The sequence below is a fragment of the Gallus gallus genome, chromosome 10 (assembly GCF_016699485.2).
Source record: "Gallus gallus isolate bGalGal1 chromosome 10, bGalGal1.mat.broiler.GRCg7b, whole genome shotgun sequence".
NCBI classification, from domain to species: Eukaryota; Metazoa; Chordata; class Aves; order Galliformes; family Phasianidae; genus Gallus; species Gallus gallus.
In genome coordinates, this window is record NC_052541.1 from 6416460 (window position 1) to 6443269 (window position 26810).

A 26810-nucleotide genomic window follows, 5' to 3' on the forward strand; every position below is an offset into this window, starting at 1 on the left:
GAACGGGGTGCACAGGAAATGGTTTATGAGCCAGAAATACTGGTACACAAGAGCATGAGCTCAAGGCTTAGAAAAGGAGAAACAAGAAACAACAAAACTTTGCAACAGATTATCAGAATACATGAGCCAAAAAAAGAAAAAAAAAAAAAAAAAAGGGAAATGTGTTCCAAAAAGAAACCCTTCAGGCTGGTTTCTTTGCTGGTGCAAACCGACTTTGTTCTGCTCTAATTTAATGTAAGGACCTTAATTTATGCCAGCTCAGGTTCTCATGCTTCTCTTTTAGGACACGTGGTATGATTGGTTTCCAGAAAAAATGTAAGATTCTGAGTCTTGATGTTTGTTAATTGTGGCTGAATTAATCTTGTGGCATTACTGTGTCACAAATGTCTTATTCCAGATATATTGCTTTGATTTCTGTATTATGCACTAGAAACAAATTGTTGGTCCCATCCTTCCTGAAGGCGAATTTTCAGTGCAACTTTTTAAAGTTTGCTTGTTTTTTTGTTTTTTGAAGGCTTGTTGAGGATGTCAGTATTTTCATGTAGTTGGAGAGCTCAGAAGGGTGGATGAACTAAGCACAGATGGCTGTTTGGCCAGAAGCAGTGTTTATTCCTGAAGACTTCTTGTAGTCGTTCTAGTAGAAGATAAAGCAGTCAGTCAGTGAAACTCCCCACAGCCATGATTTTGGTTCAGTTTATAGCCCACTTGAAAACTCTTGGCTTTGTTCTCACTGATCCAACTACACATGTCTTCATATATGGGTGGTGGATACAAAGCCAGAACTCCTCTGGGGAGAACTTCCTCTGGACCTCTGTGTGTTGGCTCGCACTGCAAGGGTGACGCATCTTTCCCCCATAACATACCTAAGAGACCTGATCTGCAGTTGCCCCAAGATCTTATTATTACTGATTCTTTTCTTACTCACCTATTTTGCTTTTTATAGTATTGTATCAAGTTTTCCCTTGAATTTTGTTTCCTATAGAAGATATTATTCTGCTGCTCTGTTCTATTTCTTCCTATGATTTCTGTTGCTTGTGAGCCATGTTTTTAATAGGCATCTTGATCATCGAATGTCTACCTATAAAAATACACGTGTGACCAAAGTTTGCCTGTTTTCTCTAAGCACAGGAACTTCTCTAAATAAACCCCTGTTTTCTAGAAATCTTGCTCCCCTTTGTGTGCCCACACACCAAGCAGTCATTTGCTTTAACTGCTCTACTGTGTGGACTAAATAATTAAGTATTTAACTTATATTTACTTTTGGAATTTGCTTCAGATCTGAACAAGGCTTTTCTGCCAAGGCTTGCATTGCAGGTGACCTAATAAAAGTTGTTTCTTATGTCTTCAGCTTGCCCTGCCTCACTGTGCGTGTACGTGTGCTTACACAAAACATTCTTGTTGCTTCAAGCACTGTGGAGCTAGCATTTGAAGGCACAAGTTAAAATACAAAGGAAGGCAATGGTTGTCGTGGTAGCATGTGGAAATAGTAATAATTTTTTAAGAACGAGTAATATTGTACTGAAACATAGGATGAGAATGAGAAGGTGATGTGCCCAGGTTTTAGTAAGTTATGGAAGCATATATGTTAATGTTTTAACTGTGTTGAATCTGAGCCCAAAAAAATAAATAATGAGAAATGTAAAGCTATTGTGGAAAGGAAATGATTCAGATCTACTTTATTGAGTTCATCTTGAAGTATTTTCTTTCTGCTGAGTGGAATGACAACTCAATAAAGGATTTGATTATTTTGTAGAATTGTTACTCCTTCAACTCCACAACATTAATAATTTATTTTTCTTACGAGCACTTAAAAGCAGAACGTTGCTATAAGAAAAGGAGTCTTTTGATGTTAATATGGATTAGAATTTGACAAAGCCTTTACTGACCATTTACAGTGAGTTAATAAGAAAGGAATAATAATATTACTATTGATCGTAATGCAACTGTGTTCTCTGTTCAAATAGATGTGTCCTGAAAGCAGCAGAAGTATTAGAGAAGTGCAGTGTGCATCATACAATAACAAGCCATTTATGGGTCGATTTTATGAATGGGAACCTTTTGCAGAAGGTAAGGGAAGCCAACGTGTTTTTACTTTGTTACACAGACTATGTTTTGGAAAAGCAGATGTGCTTTTAACCCAGTGGAAGCCACAAAGCTTTACTGTTTGAGCCTTGCTGATTCTGCTTTGTTCATCTTCTGGACAAGTAAACATCTCACATTAATCTTTATTGCATTTTACAAGAATGAAACCATGCAGGTTCTACTTTGACATGTGTACCTTTGCCTCTATACGACGTTGCAAGATTATTTCAGCTATAATGCTATTACATATCTTCTCTTTTATGTATTTGCTTTTAACGACAAAGGCTCAGTATGTGTCTGTTTCAGTAAATGGAGTTGAATTCTTTAATTCCAGCATAGCATGTGACTCCTGATCCTGATCCATTCATTTCAGGATTTTCTGACTGCGTGATTTATACTTTCTAATGTTGTGTTTGACAGTTGGAGATGGTTACTGGGGGAGAAATACCTGTGCTACAGGTTTTCTCAGTTGCCTGTTAAACCGATTGTCCTGGAACAGGTAGTGAAAACTCTGTCAGTGGTCTGTCAGTCCTTCAGAACCCTAATCATTGAAGTATAAAACCTCAGTGAGTTGGGGGTTGTAACATTTCACTGGGAACATGTTTTGTGAAGTAAGTACTTGTTTTGTTTGTCTTCCTGTAAGCAAGATCTGGGCCCTCCTCAGCTGAGACTTGTGATTATTTATGCAGTAAACAGTTTATCCTTCAAATATGTCTCAACTCTGGATTCAGTGAAAACCAGTTTGCCTTCATATTTTTTTAAAGTAATATTTTAAAAAAGTTGTCTCTCACAGAACTGCAAGGATCAAAGAGGACTTATGCAAAGGGAAGTATGTATGCATACTGTGCATTAGCTATCTTTATTACTGTGATACCATTCTGTTGCTTGACATGAATCACTGTTGTGAGAGTACAGCGAGGACATAGTTATCCACAGTGCCCCTTAATAGCAGGGTGCGTGTGCTGTGTACTGTGTGTTCTGTGCTGTGTCTTCCATCCAAATGGGGCACAAAATCACACCTTGAAATGTAAAAATACAGGGCATAGGCCCACCTACTTGTCCTTTCTATATCTGACAAAAACAAAGCAGATGGAAGAGAATTTACCTCAGTTGTTGAAGTCTGTCTTGAATATCACTTTTATAATTGCTTTCTCTGGAAGTAGCTACACATAATGCAGTTTTACACAATTAGCTAGAGAGAATACATCGTGTTATGGCTTTTAATGCCTTACCATTAACATTTACAGGGATTTTAATTTACAAGAGACTTCATTACAAATAAATGTTTGTGTGCTATGATTTATCTTAATGTTGACACCCTATACTGTATTTCCTAAAACTGATACAGTGGCATAAAGTTTCCTCATTATGTATGTCTTTAATGTCAGTGATCTACTCAGTACTCGATGTATGTTTGACTTGCCATCTGCCTTAAAGTTGGTATGCTAAGTTGCTTTCCAAGCTCCAGAATGGAGGCAAAATAGGACAAGGTGTGGAAAACAAATGGGAAAATTTATTTTGTGATGGAGAGACTGCTTTTGCAGTGCTAGGTCTCTTCTTTGTGTTTCTAATCCCTTTACTGTAATAGACGAGGAAGGAAAAAAGGTGATCACTACTGGTGATACTTGTTTGTTAATAAACTGAGGTCACGTGTACCCCATAGAACCTGATAGTAGGTTTCAAAATGAAGCAGCGAAAAGCACAGCACATCAATGTAGGACTGCAGCTAGGTGAGTCATGTAGAAAACAGCACATTCAGCTGTCGCTGAATTGCTCCTGGGTTCCAAGTTGACCCTTACTGGGCTGCACTGTGTGAAGAGCTCTCTGAGCCAGATTCTGGGGTTCTGTGCCGTCTTCACTGCACAACAGCAAAATGCCTGTTTTGCAGGAATAATGAAGAGCCTTCCATCAGAGATGTGCTGAAGGAGCTATTGGAAGTATATTTCAGGGGATTCACAGAATGCTGCATGTATGTGAAGTTCATTTTTTGTATAACAACTAGAAATAGACATTTCCACATGTAGTTAGCATGCTAGCATTTTCTTTCTAGTTCATTTAAATGAGCAACTGTGATTCACAATTGATGTTACCTATCCTTACTGCAAAACTTGAGTCAGTGCAGATTCAAGTAATTTAGTATCTGAATCTTAGTTGATCAAATGTTTTTTTTCTCTACTGTAGTTGTGCCTCAGTTCTGCTTTTCACTGTTGTGGGTGTATGGAAGAGTTCTGGTGCTACATCTTTACCTCAAATTATGATCATTCATTATATGGTCTGCTTTTAATTAAAGTCATGTAAGGCATTACCAAATTACCCTCAAAGGCAATTTTGGAGCTGTAAAACTTTGGCACTTTGTACAATGCATTTAGGCAGAAGGGCTCAGTATTCCAGCAAGCACGGGGCTGATGATGCTGTCTGCAGATGAAATGACTTCTCTTGTAGCATGGCGTCAAAGATTTAACTTTGATGAATCCCTTTTCAAATTACCCTTAATGAGACATAGCCAATGCAGAGCCAGCTCAGCCCACCTCCATCTCCTTCCTTCCTCCACAGCAGCGTTGACTCACTCTGCCCTGTGCCAGGAAAGATGACTCAGGAGATCTAAAACATACCACAATCAGTTTTTTTTTCCCTCCCCTGCACATCTCAGCTTGCTCCTAATATTTGTGTTGGATCAATAAGAGCAGCTAAACCATGATTTACAGTCCTATCTTGATGGTGAGTTCAGTATAATTATTATTATTTTTGAAAAATAACACTTTTATTTCTCCCTTGTTCAGATTGGTGCAGCTGCATTTCTAACCCATTTTATCTGCTACTGCTCCAACACAAACTTCTGTCTTTATTAAAAAAAAGGCATATTAAAGAGACTGTAAACCTCACAAGTTTAGTATATTTAATGAAAGAAGAAGGTTTTGAATTGGAGAACCAATACCACAGAATGACTTTTAAGAGCAGGGTTTGAGAGGAAGATCTACTTGTGTCGAAGGGAAAACATCCCAGTGACATGATTGTAAAATCTATGTTGAAGTTTAAGTCTACAGAAGCAATGAATTTTTGAATCACAGAAACACAGAATTATAGAATTGTTAGAGTTGGAAGGGACCATAGAAGGTCATTTAGCCCAACTCCCTGCAGTGAGCAGGGACACCTACAGCTCTATCAAGCGCTCAGAGCCTGGTCCAGCTTGACCCTGAATGTGTCTCCAAGGATGGGGCATCCCCCACCTCTCTGGGCAACCTGTGCCACTGCCTCACCACCTTATTGTAAAAAAACCTTCTTCCTCACATCCAATCTAAATCTCTCCTTTTTTAATTTGAAACCATCTCCCCTTGTCCCGTCACAACAGACCCTGCTAAAGAGTCTGCCCCCTTCTTTTTTGTAGCCTCCCTATATAACTCTTCAAATTTGAACTCTTCAGTTAATTTTTTTTCTCCACCATCAAAAATAAATACCTAACCTAAAGAGAAGCGTTCAATATTTTCATGGACAAAATGTCTATTTCAAGGAGAAAAGCTATTGTCTCATTGTAAAGTAAAATTCAGTGAAAATCTGTCCACGAGACAGTTCTTCTTAGTGAAGAGTAACTGCATTTATGAGGGGAGGGAGATGACAAGATTTTTTTGGTTGGAGATCCTGTATAAGTTTAAAGAAGAAATAAATTCCTCTCCAAGAAAGTCTGTCTGATACTTTATCTTCATGAGGATACCTGGGTAGTGTCATGCATCCAAAGTGCATACTGATAATACAGTATTTCCAATCAGTGGCCCCTGAAAATTCCGGTCAGCCATGGGCCCTCTTGCTTTGAGTTCTATTTGTTGATGACAGCCAGACTATCCGAGATTTCTGTTGTGGTGGTTAGGACAGCTGTGTCAGGTGCGGGAACAGCACCCACACAGTGCTGCACTGCTCTGGTCTCCTGAGGCTGAGCCCTGTGGGGAGCTGCAGCATTCTGGTATTTGCTCCTTACTGGCTGTGGCATGCAGCAAGGGAAGCTGCTGGAGGGCAGCCAGCGTGTACCTAATGGTTGCAGCAGGACTTCCAAGTCCTGGGGGAGCTGCGATTGTGTCTCCATTACACCCAGGGATGTGGTAGAGTCACTGTCCCTGGAGGTATTCAAGAACTGTGGAGATGTGGCACAGAAGGATGTGGTTAATGGGCAATATTGGTGGTAGGTGTATGTATTGGACTAAATGATTTTAGAGCTCTTTTCCACCCTTAATGATTCTGTGCAGCTGGAAAGTACTAAAACTGTGTTCTTTGAGGAATTGTGTTAGAACCTGATGGACTCAAGCTAGCAAAGGTAGAAATAGGATTGAAGATGTGGTTAGAGGATCTTCATAGCAATGATTGTACAGATGTACATCATTCCACTGGGTAGCATCAGGATTTCTTTGCCTGGCATCAAGCTAGACAAGTTTCTAGGGACAGAGCTATGCTCAGCTCTCCCACGCTGCTTCAGCAGCACTGCTGGCAGGTAGGCCTGGGGGTGGCTGGGCTGTGCATGCTGCTTGCAGAGGCCCTGCTCCCCATGGAGAACAGGCCAGGGCCATGCAGCCGGCCAGAGCAGGTGGCCTTTGGCAGTGAGAGGGATCTGGAAGGCCTGCTAGTGTTCATCAGCATCTTTCTGGTTGCTAGGCTAGGCTTTCTCTTATGAATTTTCTTTTTCTATTTGACTGCTGAGAGACAAAAGTGAGCCTATACACCACATTGCATTTGTGCAAGGTTTGAGGGAGGCTGAATATCAACTGGAATAAAAATCCCTGCTTTTCTTGAAAGCAGCACGGAGTAGTCTTGCTGATATTTCCACTTTTAGAATGTTTGGGCTGACTTTCTCAGGCTCTGTGCAGACGAGGGTATACAGGCTTGTGGAGAAACCGTTTATGCAGTACTGAAGTCTCAGTAAGGAGATGTTTTGTTGAGCATCTTCTATTCATCTGACTGGCAGAAATTATCTGCCAGAGCTAGCAAACTTCAGGACAGCATTTCCTGGGAGTTAATCTGCTGAATTGATGGCAGATTTCTGTGAAGTAGCACTTCTGTTGTCAGATTTCCAGATGTTGCTTCTAAGTTTTTTCTCATTTCTTGTAACTATTTGTGTGAATCTACTGAATGTGCACAACTAACATTGGAGAAAGTTTTAAGGCTAGATATAAATGTAGTCTATTGGGTGTTGTGTGAAGTCATAGATCAGTGAATATTCTGGGCCAACCTGAATGTATTGTATGTGATTTCAGTGATTTAGTGTGTTTGTTTTCTTCTTGTGCTTGTATGAATATAAATATACTAATATAGGCATGTATTGTATGTTATTACTGCAAGCACGTATTTGTTTCATTGTTGGATGTCATAATCTCTTAATATAAAACCATCCTTGAGGTAGTAAGGTATGTCCTGCTGTATGCGTGTTTCCCTGTGCCTTCTTGTCTAGAGGAGTGCTGTCCTTCAGAAACAGAGGTAACGTAGTTGCAGTTCATGAATTCTTGGCCTTTCCTGATATGTTACTGCCAGTTCATTGTGACTGTGGTTATGCTGTGCTGAACCAGTGTTTTTGTACTTTTTGTTGCAATACTCTGAGAAACTAATTTTTTTCACCCATAACACAAGAAGTCTTACTGTTTTATTTATAATTTGTCTGGTAAATTACTTCTGGTTAGTGGACGTACAGATGCTTGTGTATATACAGAATTTCTCCAGAAATAATCCAGCTGTTCTGCAACTCATCCAACTGCAGGGTATTATATTCAATGAGGCAGCTGCTTGAAGTCTTCATTTCTCACGGCAATACACCACAGCTCTGTTTTTTGCCTCTACCTGTTAGAAGTGTTCTTGATTGCTCTTATTCTGTTTTGTGGTTAGTTGTTCTTGAAGCTTGTATGTTAATTGCATGTGTTATATTCTTATTTTTAATTCTTATAATTTATTCTTATTTTTTTATTCTATATTCTTACATTTCTTTTTAAATTGTTGAATAAATAGGCTGATACATTTGCCGGCTACGTGCTGCTCGCATGTATATTGCACGTGTACACTCCAGTGTTACAGTCTAGTGTATTAAGTTGAGAAGTAGGAAAAACACTTGGGAAAAACTTGTGAAAACTTGTGTGCTTTATGAGAACTCGTGTCTTCAGCTCTTCATCTACTATGTGAGCTGATGTATGAGACATGCTGCAATTTGCTTTGCTTGTCCTTTTCTGTGATCTCTTGGGCTACTTTATATTGGACTATTCTTAATTTCTGGCTTATCAAGCTCAGTTACTTAGCAAAAAAGTAACATTAATCTGAGCCATAAACCTGTAGCAGATGAGTACAAGAGCAAACATCTGAGAGCATGTATCTGAAAATATTGACAGGAATTTAAATACTATAGGTATAAAATTTCTGTTGAATTTGGTAGAATATCAGCTCTGATTTCCTTTAGGCTGGTTGAAAATCCTGTCTAAGAGAGTAAAGGATCACATTTGCACGCATTACTAAAAATTCTGTTTCATTTTTAACTGAAATCTCTTGGAATTGTTGCTGACTTATGTGACTAGAATTTGTTCAAATACAATAGAACATGATCGTGCTGAAGTATCTGAGGCATTTCTTTGACTTCATCAATAAATCTGCTTCCTGAACATCTGTTGTGTTGAGTTTGACCTGGAAATTGTAAATATCCTGTGTATTACTGAAAAATGTAACTACTTCTGTTGAAAGCTTTCATAAAAAACATGCTTAGATGCTTATGTATATGGAAACTTAATTCTTCAGCATGGCAACTCACTTTATATTTATACTTCCTGTTTAATTCTATCGATAAACATATTTTGATTTGCATTTGTAGGAAGCTTAGCAATATCAGAGCTTGCTTTTATGTGGGATTATGTGATTTGTTGCGATGCAAAAAGTAATGTATATATATTATTGACTGTACTGCTTTGAGTGGAGATCTAAGATATGAAGTCTGCCTTTTTCTCTAATAGGTCACATGCACTGCACATTTTGTGATGTTTCCAATTAATTGTGTGTACCTCAATTTCCCTACTTTTCTACTTGCTATTTGGAGGGAACAATGAGGAATGAGAGCAAGTAGAATGAGCAGGTATACATCTGAATGTTTAAAATACTGTTTTTATATATATCTATATATTTAAAATACTGTTTGAGAACGAGTGGTGTCCCCCAGGGCTCGGTACTGGGGCCGCTTCTATTTAACATCTTTATTAATGATCTTGATGAGTGCACCCTCAGTAAGTTTGCAGAGAACAGTAAGTTGGGAGGGAGTGTAGATCTGCCTGAGTGGAGAAGAGCACCACAAAGGGACCTGGATAGACTGGATCGATGGGCCAGTGTTAACTGTATGAGTTTCAATAGGGCCAAGTGTTGGGTCCTGCATTTTGGTCACAACAACCCCAGGCAACCCGGCAGGCTTGGGAAGGAGTGGTTGGAAAGCTGCCTGATGGAAAGGGACCTTGGTGTACTGATGGACAGTCGGCTGAATATGAGTCAGCAGTGTGCCCAGGTGGCCAAGAAGGCCAGTGGCATCCTGGCTTGGATCAGGAATGGTGTGGTGAGCAGGACTAGGGAAGTCATTCTGTCCTTGTACTCAGCACTGGTGAGGCCTCACCTTGAGTACTGTGTTCAGTTTTGGGCACCTCGGTACAGAAAGGACATGGAGGTGCTGAAGCAGGTCCAAAGAAGGGCAACAAGGCTTGTGAAGGGCTTGGAGGATATGCCCTACGAGGAGAGACTGAAGGAATTGGGGCTGTTTAGTCTGGGGAAAAGGAGGCTGAGGGGAGACCTTATTGCTCTCTTCCAGTATCTGGAAGGTGCTTACAGTGAGAGCGGGGTTGGTCTCTTCTCACTGCTGACAGGTGACAGGATGAGGGGAAATGGCCTTAAGTTGCGCCAGAGTAAGTTTAGGTTGGATATCAGGAAACACTTCTTCACAGAAAGGGCTGTTAAGCACTGGAGTAGGCTCCCCATGGAGGTGGTTGAGTCCCCATCCATGGATGTGTATAAAGACCGTTTGGTTGTGGTGCTCAAGGACATGATTTAGTGGAGGGTTGTTAGAGTTAGGGTAGTATGGTTAGGTTGTGGTTGGACTTGATGACCTTTAAGGTCTTTTCCAACCTGAGTGATTCTATGATTCTGTGAGCCTCAAGAATTTGAAAGAGTTGTGACTGCATTTAGGACAATGGGAAATGACATCCATTGAGTGTTATACAGTGCTAAACTCAGTATGACCCAAAGTGTACTTGAGTATAAAACATGAAAATAATGTATTTCTGAGAAGCTGGGGAAGGGAGAGTTTGGAAACTAATTGACAAGCCATACTGGTGATAGTGCTAGAGGATTTAGTTAACTTTAGTCTGGCTTAGCTGTAGAGGAGACGTTGCCTTTTAAATCCAGGTGACCAGTATTTACTTCTCTCTATTTCAAGCTTCTAGAGAGATGCTAGTGGTATTTTTTTCTTTACTTCCATTGAAATTTAATAAAATTATCACTGCTTGAACTATCTGCAGTTACAAGACCAACATCTTAAAGCATTTGATCTGTGTATGACATTTTATCTCATTCCAGTTCTTTAAAAATTTGTAACAAATATACATTGAATCCTAGCTTCAAGCAAACTCTTGACAAAACCCAGTGCTGGGAATCAAAATTGCACCACCGTGCAATTTTGCACCACCAATTGAAACCATCGTGACTGTGGTTCTTAAGTTGAGCACAACTTTCACAGAACCAAACCACTGCTATTCTGAATTGAAGATAATGTTGATCCTACTTTTTCAGTTCCTCAGTTCTAGCAAGGTTGAGTGGCAGTGTTGCACAATGGTAGAACTATAATTTTCTTGAATTTTCAATTTATAGCATCGGATCCTTTTTATGTTGAGTTTGTCAAGATAGGGGAGAGAACAGAAGGTCAAATTAGATATCTTGACTCTCTTATCAAAAACAAACTTTCTCACAGTATTTAGTGCTGTTTGTATTGGCCTGAGTACTGTACACAAGTACATTTATAGAAGTGCTTTGGTATGCTTTAGTCTTTTCTGGGATGATATTGTCATATTTAAAGAAATTGGAACATTTCAAAAAAATTGCCTTGAAAATGAAATGAAAAATGAGTCTTTTGTCTTAATTCTCTTATATCAGTTATTTTTGATGGTGGACTCTTTCCGTAGCAGATGAAGACAAGCAGACTTCAATGGTCTGAACAGATGTCTATTTCAGCTTCACCAGGAAAATATTTTTTCGAGTTTTATGATTGTAGTCTTCAGAGTCCTTGTCATGAGCATCTGCACAACTATTTCTTGTAGTAAAATACACGAGAATGGAGGAAAATTTAGGGCTCGCAACATTTTGCAGGTGTGCAGCTCTTGCAAAACCCCAGTGATCCCGTCGTATCTTCCAGATCCAAGAAGCAGTCTGGAGAATAGAATAGAGCTGCAAGGTCGAAACAGCATAATCATTTTAACATATGTTATACATTAACGCTGGGAAATGCTGAATAAACAGGGCAACAATTAAGAGAAAGATTATCAACATGTGTTCCATCTTTGTTGGTAAATGTATGAACACATTTCTTGCATCATTTTCAATTTTTGGCAGTACGTATTCTTGATTTTAAACTCTTTCTCCTGTGCAGTGTGGGTTGTTTAACTTAGAAGGCAAAATTGAAAAATGCCTGGTGAATATTCCTTTCATCTTTAAAAAGAAATGAACAACTGCGAGACAAGGGAGAAAACAAAATGAAGTTGGTAAATGAAGTAGAAAAGAGGATCCCTACCTAAAAATCCAACATAGCTTGATAGTTTTAAAATTACTAACTGTGCCTCAGTTTATGCAAGGAAATAGTTTTTGTTGATTAAGTTATGTATTTCAAAGGTTTTAAATAGTTTCATAATATTTTCCATATGTTTGATTTCATAAAAGTTCTCACATTTATCTCCTGCAGTCAGCAGCGATCGTCCCAGCCACTGCTGCGCACAGAGCAGGCTGTGGAGCTCCCAGCCAGGTTGCTGCTGAAGCTAAAGGAGTGCAATAGAAGTATGAATTTTTGGGGGCCCACATGGTCCAAAAGTTGTTGAGGTTAGAGGGAGTTTTTTCCATTCACTTCACTGGCTTTTGGATGAGGTCAAAGTTGCAGAGTCATTTAGAAGAAAAATTGCTATGTAACTAAAAAGTAAACAGAACTGATGTCTGATCCTGCAAAAATTCATTGCAGTTTGACAATACCATTTTTTTCTGTGTACTGAGAGAATTGGGTATGTACCCAACTCCTTGGGAGATCGGCGACCTCACTGGATACTTTCAGAGTTGCTCTGAAAAAAGGTGGCTCAGTGCACAGCGTTTGCCCAAGATCTGTGCTCGGTACAAAAGTCCTGGGGTTCTGGCAGCTTTTGCTGAATCCAGCCCTGCTGCTGCTTGGGCAAACGTACAGGCAGGGCCTCAGAACGTGGCAGTACATGAACGTGGAGTTTGGGAATTTCTTTCGTTCTGTGAAGATTTAACAGTAAACAGCAAAGGTTTTTTTGAACCATCTTAGAGAACAAATTACTTCCATATTTGGCACTCCCCAAAATCTGCCTTTTGTTTCTCTTTTCATTTATGGATTGTTAATTTTGATCCTGCTCCAGTGTCAACTGATGCAAAAGGAAGAATACCATTAACTTCAGAAGGGTCAGATGAGAATCTAAACATTTATGTTCTGGTTTCTGTTTGTGTACATGCTGTTTGTGCATGCTCCCAGCAGTAGAACCTGCATCTCCTCTGTCTGGAACATTGAGGTGCAACATTTTATTTTCCTAATGTACTTACTATGACATGGTCCACATTGTAGAAATAAATACGTGAATAGACTGAAAATGCTGATATGCAGGTTCTGGTTCCAGTAAAGTTTGTGGTTTTATGTGATCAGCTTTATAAATGCTTTGTATTTAAGTCGTTAATTCCTAACCCGAATTTCTGGTCAGCCTACAGGTGGGGCCACAGCTAGCAGGAGGAGAGGGGTACTGCCAGACATGCTCACGATAGCTAACTGAGAAACTTGGGAAAGGCTGCTCTGGTATGGAAGGGGTTAGGTTTCAGGTCTGGCAGTTCTTCTGTTGCTGGGTTGTAATGGTAGGACCTCCTCGGAGACAGATTTTTAACCACAGATGTTGAGCACTTCGATGTGAGCAGGTTCTGCCTGACCTAGGAAATGAGGCTCCCCCAGGTAAGGCCATAGCTGCGAGATTACCCGTTTGTGGGGTGCCTGGGTGACTGCAGGACGGGGGTGTCCCGGCACATGCCTGTGAGCAGCCATAGTGGTAAGGCATGAGATGTGCAGCTTAGTAGAATTATAGCTCCAGAAATGTACTGGCTGGCAATGCGTATGCTCAGCCTGTGCAAACTCAAATATCATAGGATATCCTGAGTGGGAAGGGACCCACAAGAGTAGTAGAGTCCTTGAGACTCTTTTTATTTTGGTGAAACCTCCCTCTTTCTATGGGATGTGAGTGTGAAGACGTTACGCTTTGTATTACAAGATGAAAGCCTGTAAGGTTGGTCCCAGAGGTTTAAGCTGAGTGCAGAGACTGACAAAGTTGAGCCTCAGTCTTCAGTCTCTGTGCAGGTTTAAAAGAGCAGGGAAGGAATGGGAGGTTGTAAAGATAAACTGCTACTGAGGGTTCAAAAGGATCAAGTATTGTAGCCTGTTTTTAAAGATGGCATTCCTTCAAAAGCCCTCAGACAGTCAGTTTCCAATTTCATCCTCCAGCGTTTCGAAGGAGCACAGAGCTTACAACTCATTGTAACTATTAGCTAGAAAAATGAGGGTACTTATGAATATGGATTTGGGTGCCTGTGCTGCACATTGTTATTTAAATATAGGCATTCCTGTGTTTCTGGAGTACTACATTAATGTTCTGAATGGAAATTTTTGGTAGTGCTGAGTGTTACAAAGGGAATTAAAAGATCATGCCTATTTAGCTAGTATAAGCAGTTGGATTGGCATTTATATATGCTTGATATTCCCATTTGTTATGATGAATTATTATTTTCAAAGCAAGGAAAATCTTACCCACTGGTAAAGAAAAGCTTATAATATGGATGAACATCAGAAGAGAGAGATTCCCAGTGGTAGTATATAAAATGAGAAGCAGAACTGGCTTCTATTGTATTCTGTTTCCATTAGACATCTTGGAAGTTTTATAAGCATGGTGCATAATAAATATCTAAGGCACAGTTTGAGGTCAGTTAAGAAGGAGAGTCAGTTCTTGCTAATATTTTACTGGATCAGTCCTCCCTGTTACACCCAGATAGATACAAATCCTTGGCATTTCTCCACAGCCTACTTGTGAATTTGTTAATTTGCTTTCCATATTGCACCGTATAACCGTGAATTGAAATCTCTATACCACAAGTTTAAAGTGAATTTTGAGAAGACCAGGGGAACCATGCCTTAAATTCCCTTAAATCCCCTTATATATCTACAAAGAGAGAAGATCTGCTTCTGAATAACTCCAGTTGATGTCCTAAAAGAATACTAAGGTGCAAGTCACTGTGATCAGTCGTGCTGCAGCAGTATGGTGATTTCTCCAGAGAGTCATCACAAAGAGCGAACTGTTTGGATCCATTGCACCAGGGAGGTGGACATCAAGCGTAAAAACAGTCTTCAAAAAGTCAGGCCTGAGCTTTTTTTTCAAATACAATAATGTAAGTCTGGTGACATCATCAGATCTGAAAAGCAATATAAACTTTTACTGTATTTTCTTTTTCATTGCTCCTTTAAAACTGTTACCCAGTGAATGTAAAATGCATTGCAGCAAATCCGCAAGCAATTTCCTTCATTGTAACAAATACTGTATCTCATTAGAGCAAAACAAGTCCCCAGTTAAGTTGCAGAACATCTGCTTAATAATTTCAAGTTCCTCCAACATTGCTGCCAGAACGGCCAAGAAGCCAGCATCTAGTCCATTACTTTGATCAGGAGAAGTAATAAAAATATAACTAATGGACCAAAGGCAGATCTGGTGAAAGGCAGAGCAGTGCTATTGGAGCTAAGCTCAGAGAGCCATTGCTGATGGTGGTGTGGCTGTTGTGGTGTTTTCTGAGAGAGGGCTGGGGTGCAGGGCTGAAGGTTCCCTGGAAGATACCTATATTGTTAATACTGTGAGATCAGAAGGTATTGAAATGCCTCCTTTGAAAAAGCTGCTTTTTCGTTTTCGTGTCAACTGTGACAGTAGGTCTGAGAAATTTGAGTCTTCATTATGAGATGTTGTCATGGGAACACTAAACTACTTCTGGGCACATACACTGTGTTAAAATACAAAAGTTAGCTTTAGATAAAAATCTGTGTGGGGACAAAAGAATTCAGGACTTTCCAAAGAAATCCAGAGACATCTCAGCAAGTTAATTGCGAAAAAGCATTCTACCATAGCTATGTGACATCCAAAGAAACAGAACAGAAACAAAATACACTGCTTTCATATCACAGCAGCCATTATCAGCTGAAGGAGTCTGGCTCAGTGAGGAGATCTTGGGAATATTTCTGTTTTGAAAGCCAGAGAGCGCCGGCCGTAGCGCTTGGTGACTGAGCAGCCTGAAGGGCTGCAGGGCCGCCTGCACACACCCATGGGAGCTGCCCTGCTGTGCTGGGCTGCCTGAAGGCAGCTCGTGGGTTTGTGGCAGTTCCTGGCTGTGTATGTTAAGGGCATCAGGAGAAAATGCTTCTCGTTTCTTATTGTTTTTCTCTTTTTCTGTGGCAGAGCTAAGTCGCAATGAATTCAAAGGTAATTTCCCAAATACTAATTTTCAATCCAACATTTTTTTCTTAGCTTCAGATTCAAAGATTTATGGCTATCTTATCCCTCAAATATCCTGATCCTGCTGCCTGTATACTCTAGCTTATACAGTTGAATCCCTTAGGAAGTGCATTTTTCTGTGTGAAATGATGTATCTTTCTGAATGAAGGTAATTTGACTTTATACAACTCAGTAATGCTGCTCTTTAAATCCTTCCAGTGGTAAATCATGTATTCCTTCAAAAACTAATTCCACTAAATGAGCTTTGGATCTCCCTAAAATCCACTACTTGGATGATTTCTACTAAATCTTTTCTCTTCTTCTTGTATGGTGTTTTTCAAGCATTTAGCGTTGTGGTCAGTGGTAAGACATTGGTAGGTGCAGCACAAGATATTTCCTGATGCTCTTACCTCTAGGGCTGAAATAGATGTTTACAGGTCTAGAGGCACCCACAAACCAGAGTAGCAAGGCAAAGGCCATAGTTTATTGGTGTATAGGTAGACCAAAATGTTCCAAAAGTCATAAGCTAAGCAGAGGACTTCTGCACAGTGAATCCAAGTGGCCAGGGTTGGCGGCAGGGGTAGGGGGGTGGATTTCTGTTGTGTTTTTTTTTTCATGGGGTTCTGTGAGTGGGTTGCCTTTTGGCAGGAGTAGCTCAGACCAAAATTAAAAGACCTTTCAATGGCAGTGACAGACAATATATAACAGCACTTACTGGTTCCCAAACTCTAGTCATCTTCAAGAGGTTCTTGCTCATTGCCAAGTCATTTGAAAAGAAGTCCAATTCTGAACCGATTAAGTTGGCACCACAAGAAGAAAAAACAAGCCACTAGCTTGTTTTCAGCTATTGGATACAGTTCAGCTGAGGTTACTCTTTAACTACCACCATCTTCCAAAGCACTTGTTAAATAATGTGGATAGGAATTTATTGTGTTGTTTGGCAAGGTTTCTCATTTTTCCTCAAAAGCAACTTATGCTGGTATTGTAGGATCAGCTCCACTAATTCCCTTGCAGTATTTCCTGGTTTGTTCCCTCCATTTTTCTTCCTTTAAATGCTGCATTTATACCTTGTGTAATCTTAGACCTTGGAAAATGTGCTTTGCTTAGTTAGGTGGCCAGAAGGTCTTCCATCGATGAAATGGCCCTCTGTGTAGTTGATGCAGTACTCTTTTTCATAACTACTTTTAGTAAGAAAAACTTTTTAGCTGAATTGCTTTGTGAGTGGTCAAAAATTCCAGTTTAGACTTCTTGCTAAAGTAAACATGTCACTGTTTATTCTAGGGTATTTCACTCTTTGTTTTGCTTAATAACACCAGTGTTATGGTTAATGCGTTCATTCTGGGAAATCTGCATTGATATCACATGAGGAAGAAAAGTCAAACCCTGCTTATAGATTGTGATTGCGCACTGATGTAATGGGATGGTGCTGTAGCAGTTTGTACCACCTGCAGGTAAAAAAAGAACGAAACAATAACAAAAGAAACTGTTGTAGAAAAGCAGAAACACCCCTCATTTTCTTATCCTTCACTTTTTATATGGTGTGATTGATTCTGCTGTGTGTAAACAGAGTGGCAGATTCAGTTGTGGTGTAAGTGGTGGAGTTTGGCTCAGCAAAGTGGCTGGTTTACCTGGCTAGCTAAAGGCAGTATTGGCTGTGACAAGTAAGAACAAGCCAGAGGAGGAGCATGATGTTTTTACATCCTTTTCCCTCCATAGGCCCAGCAAAGCATGCTTAAGGATTTGATCAGCTGAGTGATCTAATGCAACGGGGCGGTTTTGCTTGCCTTACAAGTCGTTTTGCCATGAAGTTCAATGGCTTACCAGGGAACATGATCACTAGTGGTTTTCTGCTAGCCAGCCCTGAATTTCAGCAGCCAACTCGTAGAATCAACATTATATTATTGCCATGAATGTGTAGAAAGTTGTTAGGGAAAAACACTGTGCTGATAAGTCTAATTTACCCATCCTCTCTTTCATTCTATTTTTAGAACTTCGTTTTCCAGGTTTATATGCTGCTAAGTCTCGGGAGAATTTTCCATTATTTAATAGATGTCACTGTCAGGGGTTATTTTGATGGAGTAGATTCTGGGCTTGGATTTGGGAGTTTTACAGTGAGCTTACTTCTTCTAAAACCCATATAAACTTTACTGAAATTTTTTAACCCTTTTTATGTACTTGCAGTATTTTCAGGTGTTTTTGCAGTCCTTGTGTGACTTTTACTTACACTGTGTATGCTTAGCTTAAAAATAATTATAGGGAAGGTTTAGTTGTTTCTTTCATCAATTATGAAAGGGGGATCTGGGTCTAAAGATGTTTAAAAATACAAGACTCTTCTGCATCAAAAGTTGCTTAAAATACTTGGCCAACATTTACTCAGCTGTTACATGGTGAAAGCCTTTGTTTACTTTCACATTCACCTTGTTAAAGTTGTGACTGCAGTTGCTGAAAAGGAGTAGGAACTGTTTACATCAAAATCCCTCTGCTCCGTTAGCATGTGGACTGGGACAAACTAAAGATGAGGGGGATTCAAGAACTGCTGAGTCCATAGAAATGGCACATGGCAGGAGAATGCTATTCAAAAGGGCCTTGAGCTGTCTGTCCATTTTTGCTTTCTCAGAGTGTACTTCAGCCTGCAAACTGGTTGATTTGGCAACTGTAACTTAATTAAATGCAGAGTTTCTGGGACGCATCCTGGAAGGTGGATCTTATTACTTTTGATAAAATACTGATTTTCAATATCCTCCCTGATGAATGAGAAACCAACTGAGACAGAGGAAAACCTGCAAACGTGCAAGATCGTCTTGGGAGCTATATTTTATGCAGAGATTTACTTTGCTCTTAGATCTAGCTCCATTTGGAAATCCTAGCGAAGGTGTTAGTCTATAAGTGGTATTGCTGTACAGGATATCTGTAGGTAATATGGGGCAATTTCACCTGCTATGTGTGGTTTAAAAATACATGGTTAAAGTGTGAATTCTATAAAGCCACCTGTTTTTTTAAATAGGGAAAGGTATGAGATAGATTATCCACACTAGGTGATGTATGGTTATCTATTCTAATCATGAATTCAATTAAAAAAAAAAAAAAAGAAAGAAAAAAAAGAAAACTGCAGTAAAACAAAACCAAACAACCAAAAATCCCACCCAGAATGGACAATCACAAGTACAGGCTTGGCTATTCCAAGTGACCGCTTACATTCATGCTACAGTTCTATCTCAGAAGTGGGTTGACCTATGAAATGAAAAACACAAAGAAATAACCACTAAGTAACCAAAGAACAAACCTTCTGGTGAATAAATAAATATGTTGCAAATTCCAAGTTTCTTTACTGTGAAGTTTCTGAAGTTTGGCTCTCTCTAGGGATTGTTTATAAGCTCTCAGTGTTGTTTGTTTAGCACCATGGTTAGAACAGTGGTTTACTTTTTCCTTGCTACATTGCTCTCCTTTCTCTCTGTCTTACTCTCCTTTCTAAGACTCCCCTTAGTCTCCTCTGTTTCAAATACAAAGATGCATCCTGGAGCTAATATGCAATGTGTTGTTCATTCATGGAGCAATTTGGCAGGGCCAGCCAGCTTTCCATATGTTTGTACTGCTTGACTCCAGTGCCTTTAACCAGAATCTGATTTAAAAACTCTATAGTAGATGATAACGTTCTTACTGAATTCTGCAAGGAGGACAACAACAAACCCCCAACATCTGCAGAAAGTATTAGCATTTTATCTTGAATTTTAAAATATTGTTCATGTGCTACATTCAATAAAGCATGGAGAATTCATCACTGAGCGTGCCTAGCATCAGCCCTGCATGGCTGAGACAGAGGAAACGTGATCCTGTGTACTGTACGTGAAAGTATGCCTGCTCTTATTGTATAGCTCGGAGGAAAACTGAAATTTCAAGTAAACATTTAGCATTATCCTTCAGGAAATTTTGGGGCTCACAATGATCTTTAATAGAGAATTGCTTTGGGCTGAGCCCTTTTTCTAATACACACCATTCTCTGAAGGCAGCTCTGGCTTATCCAGTAGTGACTTTAATTCTGCGTTTGTACCACTTCTGCCTCAGCAGTCAGAAATTATTGAGGTTCTCAAGGATGACACATTTGAGGTTTCTGAATGAAATAGTAGGAGCAGTGGGTTAGCACTGAAGAACTGCAGAATTCAATGCAGCATAAATTAAGCAGAAAAGTAAGTAACTTAACCTTACTGTTTAAAATGCCAAACTAATAATGCACAAATCAGTTGTAGCAGCTGTTATTAATAAAAATTCATTACAAAAGCTACAGTGGAAGACTTAAAATGTATTTTTTAATTAAAAGTCAGGCTTGCTATCTGACTTATCGAGTCCTATGAAAACTGCCCTATGCAGGCAGGCTGGTAGCATACAAAAATGTTTGCACAAATAAGCCTTTGTATGAAGTGTAGCACTGATCTATCTGTCTATCCAACATTACTTTTAATAGCATGAATGTTTATAAAGACTTGAAAATAAATAGTTACCAGTAATCAACATTAAAATAGCTGTTTTTACATCACTGACCTGTGCACAAGAAGTTTTAGAGCTATGTTGCTGAGCCTAATAGCTGTTCCTGTCTTTTTTGTACAGTGACAGATCCACCACCACCATTTCACTGAAGCATGTGTGCAGTGATTGTAAATGACAGCAATCCTGGATGCATTTATATCTCATATCACATAGGCTAAATTTTAGTCATTTTGATGTAGAAAAGTGTGCTGCAATGCAATCACAGAACTGGAGGGGTTGGAAGAGATGTCTGGGGATTCATGTAACTTAACCCCCTGCTAAGGCAGGTTCCCTACAGTAGGTTGCAATACATAATGCAATAATGAACATCTTCGTAATTAACTATTTCAGTAAATTGTTGCATTGTTGCAATAGCTTCAGTAATTTTTTGTTACATAAATGCTTATTGAAATATGCAATATATATTGGAATATGTATTGCATTCCCATATAACATGACCTTGTGTTGACCACAGCACCTGTTTGTATTGGATTTTGCTCGCAATTACTGCTGAATATTGAATTTGGAATGCAAAAGTGAAGGTGGCACACATTCCTGTGGCTGTAATGTTTTAATCTAGTTAGCGTGGGCATTGGGTGCCATGAAATGTGTTGGCCTGAGGATTTTCCTGCATTGGCAACTGCCATATAGCCTTACCATCCAGAGAAAGCTCAAAATCCATCATCGACAAATATGCTGGTACCCATAGCATGGAAATTGATTCATTCTTAATTTTTTTAAATTATTATTGCAAACTGTGATGGGAATTTTATGTATTATATCTATTTAAAAAAGTCAAAGAACCAAGGAAAAGAGACATGATAAAGAGCTGTGTTCCACATTTTATCACAGTGTACTTGAATTTCTGCAGTGGGTAATACTGTGATGAGGTTGGCTTTGCCTTTGTACAATGGGAGTATGGATTTTGTAGAGAGCAATGGTTATGCTGAGGGCCCAGGATTCCTGCTGTGTGCACTTAGGTTTAGCTGTGCTCTGACCCTATGAGGTGAATACAAGTTGCTGAAAGGACAGTTTCTTCTAAATTAACCCAAGAGGAATCCGGTTTGCGTGCTTAGGGATTGCTTAGCAATGTGAAATGAAAAGGGCAGGCAGGGATTTGCAGGGTCTTTTGCATCAAAGGGAAACTTCTTACCCAAGCTACAATGGTAATGTAGATGCATGTTACAGTGATTAGTGTCTGAAAATGTACGTGGCAGTGTTGAGAAATGCCGGGTCTGTTGGCTTGACCTGAAGAACAGCATGCTGGAGGAGCAGGGGCACGGCCAGCTGCCATGAGGCCTCATGCCAGGGATCCCATTGCTGGCTCTGTTGCCATCCTTGGGCCTACAGGGAGTGGCCCAAAGGCAGCAGTTCCCATCTGACCAGGAATGACCTCTGTGTTTTATTGCTGACTGCAGGCGGGCTGTTGTTACATGACAGATCCTGCTCTGGACAATTGATAGTCATGGGTGAGTGGGCTGTGATGCCCTAGCAGGTGAATTCTCTGTGGAAACAAGACAACAGTGGGCTCTTCTAGGGAACACTGCTAAAAGCAAACTTGTGTGTGGGCTGTTCTCCTGTTGTGTTGTCCCTCAGCAGTCATAAAGAGAGCAAAGTGTGATTAGATAAATGAGTAAAATGCGGCTGGTATCACAAAAGCCCTGTCTCTGTGTTGCATCTCTCATCTGTGTGTGAGTTCAGGGTGCTGGAGGAGTATAGAGTACACCTTGCCATAATGCCAAGATGCCCAAACTTTTCTGATGGCAAAGGATAACAGAACGATGCTAACATATTTCAGACATTGAATGAAGTTAGTGGCTTAGAAAAAAAGAAAGCCAAAAATATTTAATAGTAAGAATTCTGATTTGAAGCATTGGGGTTTGAGATTTTCTTCAATTTAATAATAATGTATTTTCAAATATATTTAATTGAAATGTTGGGAACTCTTATGGGTTATGTGAAAGCCTGACCCCTTGTGCTTGTATTGCTTGCTTACAGTCCGCACTGCAGGGAAGCCCAAAAGAAAGAGAGGAGGACAGAATTGTGGTAGAAGATGAATTCACCAGTAGAGTTGTTGGGTAGAATCTGATTTTAGTTCTGCAGGTATAAATCAATTGCAACTCCTAAATTAAGTGAATTTACCTACTGTAAAGAAAGTTGTAACATCCAAATCAGATCCTGTTCCTGAAAAGTTCTCAGAACTAGTCCTGAGAGGATGCTGTGTTTTGTTATGACAGCTACACCAATTTTGTATGTCATTATACATGAATGATGTTACCTTCTGAGTGCATGAAGAGGAACCCAGTCAGAGAGCTAGATAATTCTTTGTCCAAGAGGTGAAAAGAAGTGGGTCAAAATTCTGAACTGTGATTTCAGAGTTTAGTTTGGCTGATGTATACATGTTAATTCTTTTTCCCCTCTAGAGCTGAAATTAATTGGAAAAAGTTTGTAAGTTGCCTCCTTAATACTGAGCAAGAAAATAAAGAAGGAAAGTTGAAAATATCCCAGGAGCTTTGGTTCTGGACAGGGAGAACTGCTCAATAGGAAGAGAAATCAGACTTAATGCCAACGAGTCCTCGTGCAGTTTTAGGGATGAGCAAAACCTCAGCAATATAAATAGTAGCGCCCTTGAAAGCATTTTTTAAATGGGACATTGAATCTACGAACTGAATAAAATCAGCGAGAAACTGCGGAAATAACCTGAGGTGTGCTCCTGAGATGTGTTGGGTAGAATGTTTCAGGACAAGGTGTAGATGTGCTTTTAAGAGCTCTCCTGGGACAGTCTGTGTGGGAGTGCGCAGATGCAGGAAGGGGAGTAGAGCATGACATGCTATAGAGACTTCTGCTCATTATCCAGAGTGCATTAGAAACATTAGAACTGTTTGGCTTGCATGAGGTCATGAGCTGGAGGGCTGCCTTTCTGCGAATAAGGGTGGGGAAGGTATGCAGAGCATGTGGAGTATGTGTTGAGGCATGTCCTGTAGACTGCTCTCAGTGTTCTACAGCAAAGCAAAGTGTAGGTTTCCTTTTCAGAACAACAAGAAATATTTATTTCCTTTTCCAGGTTCAGTATTTTATCATCACAGTTCTTTTACTCCACCCTCTGTCATGTGGATAAGTATTTTTCAGTACATATAGCCTACAGCACTGAAAGACATGAAAGCCGCACTGAAATGTTGAAGCCTCAAAAATCACATTTTGAGGGGAGATTTGTGTTTGTTTATTAAATGTGAGGCCTTTATTAGAGTTGTTTTCATTTACAAATTGTTAAATTTGTATTGTAATTTGTGTTTACCAGTGGAGATGTTTCTGACTTACAGCCTGGAAGAACTGTGGATGCAGTTCCATCCATCATTGTGATGTGTAGTTAAAGGATGGTTTTTATGCCCTAATTTTGAGTACTTAACCTAAAAATGAGAGTTGTATTACTGTTTTAATGTTCTGTGGTTCTTTGCACATAAAGGTCACAGATTACATAGGTCCTTTGGCACAGATGTATGTCTAATTGCTATGGCTACTTTAAGCATAAGTGCAATATATGGAAGCATTTTTTTTGTCATTGTTTTGGTGGAGATCGTGAAGACTGGAATAGAATAGAAGAGGGTAAGGGCCTTCATAGGCCATCTGCTCCAACTGGTAGTGGTTTTATTGATACACAGAGTGATAATGTCCTACTTGTAAGGGGAAAGAAAGCATCAGCTAATTGAAGTTGGAGTATCTGAGTGGAAAGAAAGGCTGTTACCTGCAGCTGTATATCACAAACAAGTGAGGTGGGAAGCCGCCTCTGGAGATCATCTTGTCCGGCTCTCCTGCTTGAGCAGGATCAGCTGCAGCAGACTGTCCAAGACAGGACACAGTCAGGTTTTGAAATAACAGGTCCATGAAATAATAGATCCATTGTGTATCTTAGAATAAAAACACAGCTGTTTTTAAACACGGGAAGTGGGTGATCTCTTAAGGCCGGTACTTTGGGAATAAAACTGATGCCTCTGAGATTAATGCTTGAAAAGTAACTCCTGTGCTCAGGCAACAATTATTTGTTAAAAACATTTTCATGAGAAATTGGATTCATGATATATGCCTGAGTAGCAAATACATATTGCCACTAAATACTTTAATAACTCTATTGGGCAAGTACATATTTTGCAGTCACTACCCGGCCATTTAGAGGTCCAGCTGGGCTCCCAACCATGCATTCAAAGCTTTAAAACTGAGTACATTTTAGGGAGAGAACTTACGTGTCAACTGCTGTGACTGCAAAGTTCTCAGAGGGCAGCAGATGTGAAAGTTGGTGTCCCAGCTCTCAGGGCCATCAGGAAAAAGTACCCGTAGTTTTGCTTCTGATTTGTGCATTTTCAGCACCCACACCCACACTGCTTTTGGATGGAATGGGCCTGGAAGTCCAAATACAGAAGTCAGGTAGGGTTAAATTGGGATCTTGCAGATGTGACAACTGCAGGTTTTAGATTTGGTCCCATGCATCAGTCCATTTCATTGAAACAGCTTGAACATTCAAGCATCCTTGAATACAGTAGCAAAGCTGTCATCCATCTTTCTTACATCATTGAGGTTAATATAGGAGAAGTCACTTGTCAGACACACGCGGGAGTTAGGAGTTTTCTGTAGTAGAAAACTATTTAGGTTAGAATGTAACCTGACTGGGGTGAATCTTTAAGCAGGGGATGTTGTCCATATGAACCATCCTGCAGACGGGCTGAGCTGGAGAATTGCTTGATTCAGCTCAGAGTTCCTCGGCTTTCTTCTGGGCCACAAAGAACCATTTGTCCAGGGTAAAAACCATCCTGAGAATTCTTTTTAATGAAAGAATCACCTAAAAATCTTCAAAATTGAAATATTTATTAAAAAAAAAGAAAGAAAGAAAGAAAGAAAGAAAATTAAAAAAAAAAAAAGGGAAACAAAATCTTTCAGTGACTTTCTCAGCCAGCTGGAACAGGTAATGACTTCTCCTTTTAGGCCATCTATGTCTCAGTAGTATTTGCCCAATTTATGCTTTTTGTTGTTGTTGCTTTTTCTATTTTCAGTGTTAAAAAAGGAGAAGTCATTTCCTGTGTAAGCTCACTTAGGACCCAACTTCTTCCATCAAAGCTGATTATAAATCTCATAATAAGCACAATGGCATCAAGATCAGGCCTTAAAAATAAAAAATGAGAAGTGTAACAATTAAAGCCTTCACTGTTCAGACTGGAGCTGTGCCTTTTCTCGTGCTGTCAGAACTGAAGCTCACTGAGGCCGAGCACCAAAGGTGACAAAGGTTGATTCTCTCTGGGGCAGTCTGTGCTCAGCTAGCCCTGGGAGGTGGGAGCTCACAGCGTGGTCAGCCTTGCACTTGCAATTCCAGAACATACTTTCTGAAATGCCACTAGCTGGCTCTAGCATTTATACAAGTGATTCTTTATCTCCTGTTATCAAGGCAGGAAAAGTCGTGTCTGTTCTTTTAGGTGTCAGAAAGTATGTGCTATGGGCATCTGGAAGGAGGGAGATGGTGGTGTTAGTTTGTTTCCTGTGAGTAGCAAAAAGGCAACAAGGTGTGTGTCACACTGTCCTGTTGTATCTTTGTAACCTTTGTCCTTGTATTTGTGTGGTTACAATGGTCAGGACTGCAGATGCTATCTGGAAGGTTAAAGAAAGTTATGCGTGTGGATTCCTGTAGAGCATGTAGATTCTCTGCTGAGTATCATCTTGTTTCGGATCCAGAGACTGGAGATTTTAATAGCTTGCCTGTAATACTACTAATAAATCACTAGTTGAAACAACTGCCTCATAGAAAGATGTGAATTGCTCCTTGCTTCCAAGGGTTGCCTCACTTGTTCTGAATTTGGAAGCATTTCCAGTGGGCTGGGAAGGCTTTCTGAATTGCTAGATTACGCCTGATCATTTCTGCCACGAAGGCCAGTTCAGTGTTCCTTTAGTTCTTTGACTGTAGTACATTTCTGCTGAGCAGCCACCAGGCTGTGGGCTTTGCTCTGTTACCTTCAGAGCAGAATTAGCCCCGATCAGATCCTTCGGTCCTTTCTGTCCTTTTGGACTCCAGGGGCTGTGTCACTGAACCCGAAGCATCTGTCTCACTCCGGGGAGCACAGGCAGGGGCTGAGATGTATTTTGCTGTCAAAATCTTTCTGGTCAAGACATGACTTCACAGGGTGTGTATGAGAGAGGCAGCCCTACAGAGAAGCAGCCCCTGCTAAACCAGCTGCGGCACTCAGCCGGCACACACAGCGGGCACTGGGGGAGCTGGGGACTCTGAAGCCTTTTGGCCTATGGGTGTGAAAGCTGACGAACGAGCCTGGTGTGCTGTTGCCATCCTGTCAGTGATAGCCTTATTGTTGGTCTGCTGCGTGTTTCCATATGTATGCGTATATTTTCTTAAAAGGAGTCAATTCAAATAAAGGAATAGAAACATCTCTGAGATGAATGACC

The 26810-nt window shown here is 40.0% G+C and overlaps 2 protein-coding genes across 4 annotated transcripts in view; one reads left to right on the forward strand and one right to left on the reverse strand.

Annotated features, from left to right (window-relative positions):
* The window catches only part of MPHOSPH10 (M-phase phosphoprotein 10), a 1076704-nt gene that overhangs the window by 608567 nt on the left and 441327 nt on the right, over positions 1–26810 (reverse strand). The gene's annotated exons all lie outside the window — the stretch shown is intronic.
* Positions 1–26810, forward strand: part of THSD4 (thrombospondin type 1 domain containing 4) — a 274739-nt gene that overhangs the window by 79396 nt on the left and 168533 nt on the right. For all 3 annotated transcript variants that reach the window (XM_046899269.1, XM_025154005.3, XM_025154006.3), the window contains one exon: positions 1965–2067. In XM_046899269.1, the coding sequence (XP_046755225.1) occupies positions 1965–2067 (103 nt within the window). The remainder of the gene's footprint in view (positions 1–1964; positions 2068–26810) is intronic.